This window comes from Anopheles ziemanni, chromosome 2 (genome assembly GCF_943734765.1).
Source record: "Anopheles ziemanni chromosome 2, idAnoZiCoDA_A2_x.2, whole genome shotgun sequence".
In the NCBI taxonomy this organism is placed as follows: domain Eukaryota; kingdom Metazoa; phylum Arthropoda; class Insecta; order Diptera; family Culicidae; genus Anopheles; species Anopheles ziemanni.
Genome location: NC_080705.1, coordinates 15840122 through 15845156, shown reverse-complemented (window position 1 = coordinate 15845156; position 5035 = coordinate 15840122). Strand labels below are relative to the sequence as shown.

The following is a 5035-nucleotide window of genomic DNA, read 5'->3' as shown; positions in this document are numbered from 1 at the left end:
CGGACGGTTATGGGGCATGCTATCGGAACCCAAATCTGATTAGATTGTCTTCTCGTTACAATCCTCAACATCAAGGAATAAAATTGGGACTGTTTTAAATGCAAATACCGTCGAATGTTTTTCAACCCAAATATGCTGTTATAGCTCCGCCGAGTTCGCAAAATTGATAATATTTTATGACATCTGAATGGCTTCACGCGACAGTCCCTCCGCAAAACACAGTCCCTCTGCTCTACACGCAAGGATTCTTTATTCTTACACAATATAACCTTACTATAACCTTAAAATTACTTAATAGAAATTTTGTTATTTTTCTTACACATTATAAGTCCACAATATCATATTGTCTAGTAAGAGTGAGCGGCCGTCTTCCAACACCACCACATTGATGCAACCATCTAGAATTCGATAGCTCAGCTGTTGACCGTCACCGCCGGCTTGTTGCTCCACCCGTCAAAACAACCGCCCCTCTTCGGTCCCTTTCCCTTTTTGCAGTTTGCTGCATAGCAAACATAAACCGTTCTCAGCTTGGGAGAATCAGTCTTGCTGGTGGTAGAATTTTCCGTTCGAAACACCGAGTCACAAGACACGACCAAGCTATACAACGTTGAAATTCAATACTAGCATGCCGAAGGACCAACCACGGAAATAGGGGTGGGATAACAACGGGGCGGGTGAGGATTTCCCTGCCATCATTCATCCAGCCCTTCACCGCGATGCTCCTCATCGGTGTCGTTGTTTGCGAAAGTTATCGTTTTTATTGTCGTGGGTGTGATTTTCTTTGTTCAAACCTCGGAGACAGATAATAATTACACGCACTCCCACGCTCAGCGTTAGTATCTTGTCGTTGGTTGCGGTAGAAATCCCCGCTCTTCGACATTATCGTATACTCTCGATAATTCCTCGAAGAGAGACGCCAAAACAACGAATAAAAGGATAAAGATATACGAGAGAGAGGTAATTCTGAGAAGTATAATATCAAACAACCTTTCACTTATACTAAAATTTCTTAGATGTATTCAAGTGCAGCGTGGTCTTCCGTGACCTTTTCTAGGACAAGCAACCTTTTTTTTTCATTCCTCTAACTGTGGTGTGTTGTTCAATTTTTGCGTAATGATATATAAACCATTTAAAAAATTTCCAAAATTGTCCGCCCTGCCATTTCATTCTTTCCCATTGTGCAGAAAAAATCTCCTCTGTAGGGGGTGGATGATTTTTCTCTGAAAAATCTCCCCTGCAAGCTGCTTCTTATGTCGTGCATTTCTCCGAGCATGCGGCTACTCTTAACTTTTCTATCTTCTAACACGCGGGAGAGTTTTTGCCGATTTCACACGCCCCAGCATTTGTTTGGCGTTGTTGTTGGCGTATGCACGTCCATATGCAGCCGCATCGAACGCTGTTTTTCGGATGCTGATCTCAAACGAGAAAAGTGAGGCAAAACAAATCCCACCGTCTGCACGGAGTCCTGCCGTCTACTACTGTTTGCTGTTGGATGGTTTTGAATGGTATGTGAAAGGTGATTATAGATTAAAAACAGATGTGTTTGTAGATATTCTTGCGGTATTCCTGTTCTAACCTAGTGTTTGGTCGGCATAGTAGTGCTTCACCTTCAAGAGTCATGCGTCCTCACCTGAGTATAGTGACCGGTGCTACGCACACGCAACCTGTATCCTTTTTCACATATGCTCCCCACCGTGTGGTAGTGTGCGTGGGTGTGTATATGTGAGATAGAGAGAGAGAGAGAGAGAGAGAGATAGGCCACATCGAAAATCCACTGCATAATAAAAGAAGCGTGGTACGGGAAACAAAGTGTTAGGGAGGACAAATGGGCTTTGAAGGGACAGCGTTCAGGAGAATCGATTTAAAATCCCTTCAAGAGCGAACAGCGTGGCCCTTTGGTCAAATGAAAGTGAAAAGCGGAGTGAAGGAAATGGCAAGACAATGGCGCACAGCTGTGTGCTTTGCGTTGGGTTGCATGCCGCCATCGCCGCGAATATCATCACCACCACCAGCGGCCGCCATTCCCTTTTGGAATCGCGCGTGTGGCGCCCCAACAACAACCTTAAGAAGAGCCAAACAGTGCAAACGACGCAAACGACTATCACCACCACCAAACGGTGTTCCCCAATCTCCCCAATGGAGCGCGAGCACCACTACAAACACACGCTGGGGGCGATTTAAGTAGTTGAAACGCGCTTTAAAGCATCCGCACTCTAGTGGCAGCAGCGGTACGAAGCAGCGGCGTGCTTTTGCAGCAGCAGCAGCAGCAGCAGAACCTTATTTTCCCGCAGCAGAGGCGAACAAGGGTTTGGTGCAGACCGTGGCAGTTTTTGCTGGTTAGTTCCCTTCGAAAACGTCCAGTTGTGTGTGTCAGTTCCCATTCTCCAAAACAGCTCAACCGATATTCCCCCGTTTTCGATAGGGCTCTAAGAAGTCCTACGTTAGGCACTGTGAAACCTGTGACGCAAAGTATTCGAATCGACAAGTTAAAGCAAAACGAAAAACAATCTCAGATAACGATTCGTTATCATCGTTCACTCGGTCAACCAGCGCACTGTGAGGCGTTTTAAAAAATAAACCAAGTTCGTTCACTCCATGTGCTCTCCATATTTGTGTGTAAAAACGATTCCCCTCGCCCCCTCCTTCGCGTGCTTAATCTTTGCCCCTAAACTCAGTGTTTTAACATCCCTTTCTTTCACTTTCTTCCCCATCTGTTTTCCGCAGGATATCGACAAGATTTTTCCCCGCTCGGTGGCAGTGATTGCCAACAATACACACACCGGCTCTACCTACACGCACCCCGCTGGCTTTTAAAAGCGAACGAAAGTGGTGTCCTTGTGAAGTGTTCTTCTCTCGAATAAAATCAGAAAAAAAACATCACATCTAACCACTACGCCCCCGCTGAGTAGTGCAATCGAGTGTGCGTGTATTTTTTTTATATATTGTAAAAGTACAATCTAGTAGGTGTGCGGAACAGTGCGAAACCAAAGAAGGCTTTGTGTAAGCGGGACCGTCTCATTTTGTGCGAACAGCTTCCAGTGATCGGCTTTGCGTCCGAAAATCGAAAATCAAATCGTGTCCATTTTGTTTGTAAATTTTGCGTGTGTCTGAGAAAAAAAAATGGCCCTCCGTGTGGTTGGTTTGATGATCCGCCAGGAGCTATCCGGGCTGGCCGGCAAATCGTCGGTGCGCATGATCAGCACGAACGGTGGCCCTCGGTGTGCCCGCATCCTGGAGCACTCGCCCAATGCGCATCTGAACAAGACGCTGCTGGACCGGTACACGCGCCTCAAGTACGACCCCAAGTACGTGCAGGCCACGTACGTCTGGATCGACGGAACGGGCGAAAACGTGCGACTGAAGGATCGCGTGCTGGACTTCGTACCATCGAAGCCGGAAGACCTGCCGAGCTGGCAGTACGATGGCAGCTCCACCTACCAGGCGCTCGGGGGCAACTCCGACATGAAGCTGGTGCCGCGTGCCCTCTACAAGGACCCGTTCAAGGCGGGCCCGAACGATGTGATCGTGCTGTGCGACACGTACCAGCCGGACGGTAAGCCAACCGCCTCGAATCACCGCGCGGCCATGCAGGATGCGTACAACCGCACCAAGGATCTGGAACCGTGGTTCGGCATCGAGCAGGAGTACACCTTCCTGGACGTCGATGGGCGTCCGCTCGGATGGCCGGTGAACGGATTCCCGGGACCGCAGGGTCCGTACTATTGCGCCACCGGAGCACAGAACGTGGTGGCACGGGATATCGCCGAGGCGCACGCCGTGGCCTGCCTGTACGCCGGGGTGCAATTCGCCGGCACGAACGCCGAGGTGATGCCGGCACAGTGGGAGTACCAGGTCGGACCGGCGCTGGGTATGAAGTGTGCCGACGATCTGTGGATCTCGCGCTACATCCTGTGGCGCATCGCCGAGGACTACGGTGTCGTGGTGACGTTCGATCCGAAGCCGATGGAGGGCAACTGGAACGGTGCCGGTGGCCATTGCAACTTCTCCACCAAGCCGATGCGCGTCGAGAACGGCATCAAGGCGATCGAGGCTGCGATCGAGAAGCTGTCGAAGAAGCACGACAAGCACATCAAGGCGTACGATCCGCGCGGAGGAAAGGACAACGAGCGCCGGCTGGTCGGGCGCCTCGAGACGTCCTCGATCGACAAGTTCAGCTGGGGTGTGGCGGACCGTGGCTGCTCGGTGCGTATCCCGCGCGGTGTCGCCGACGCCAAGAAGGGCTACCTGGAGGATCGCCGTCCGAGCTCCAACTGCGACCCGTACAGTGTGTGCAACGCCATCCTGACCACCTGCCTGTTGGACGAATAGATCGTCGCGTGTTGAAAATCTCCGCCGAATGAAAAACATATTCCTCCCCCCACCAACTACATCATATTCTTCCCCGGTTTGCCCCGATTCTCCGTGTAGCTAGAGGAGAATCGAAACTTAAACCCAATCCCCTTTCCATCGGTAAAGGTCATCCACCAGCTGTGAGTGTGTGCGGTTTAGTGAACGCTCGGACAGAAAAGAAAAAGGGAAAACCAACCGTCATGTATACGTTTCCTCGTTTGTTTGAGTTGTTGAAGGACATTGCTGAAAGCAGAGATATGCTGTGTAGGGTGTTACTCAAAATCACTCATTTGATAAGGGCCCCAAGGGCAGGGAATCGAAACGGAGCCGCGCTTTGATATCGACGGTGGACTGATGCGTTTTGAAATTGAAGCTTCGCATTTTTGTTTTTACCGGTTTTTGCCATCCTTCTACGGGAGTTTTTATTCGTTTTTTGTTAACTTTTATTTTTCTAAATAGATTGTTAAAACGAGGTATTTCTATTTTACAACGATGCGTAAAAAAACAAAAAAGGAATGGATGACGGTAAAAATTATGTACAATAGCGTGGAAAGGCGAATGGACTCGGATGGGCTATAATAATGACAGCGGACAGAAGGTTGAGACAGATGTCGAGTGATTTTTTCAAAAAGGCCACAACTTTTATCAAGCAAACGATGTATTTTTTACAAACAGAGACACGTTA

At 49.1% G+C, this 5035-nt stretch overlaps 1 protein-coding gene across 1 annotated transcript; it reads left to right on the top strand.

Moving 5' to 3' along the window:
* The first annotated feature begins 2939 nt into the window (after positions 1-2939).
* Positions 2940-4722, top strand: LOC131281913 (glutamine synthetase 1, mitochondrial-like). Its single transcript, XM_058311277.1, has one exon. The coding sequence runs from the start codon at positions 3121-3123 to the stop codon at positions 4327-4329; it is 1209 nt and encodes a 402-aa protein (XP_058167260.1). The 5' UTR covers positions 2940-3120; the 3' UTR covers positions 4330-4722.
* Positions 4723-5035: the final 313 nt, after the last annotated feature.

What these genes read in the sequence shown, in the direction of transcription:
- LOC131281913 (XM_058311277.1), top strand. Translation starts at nt 3,121, where the DNA reads ATGGCCCTCCGTGTGGTTGGTTTGATGATCCGCCAGGAGCTATCCGGG.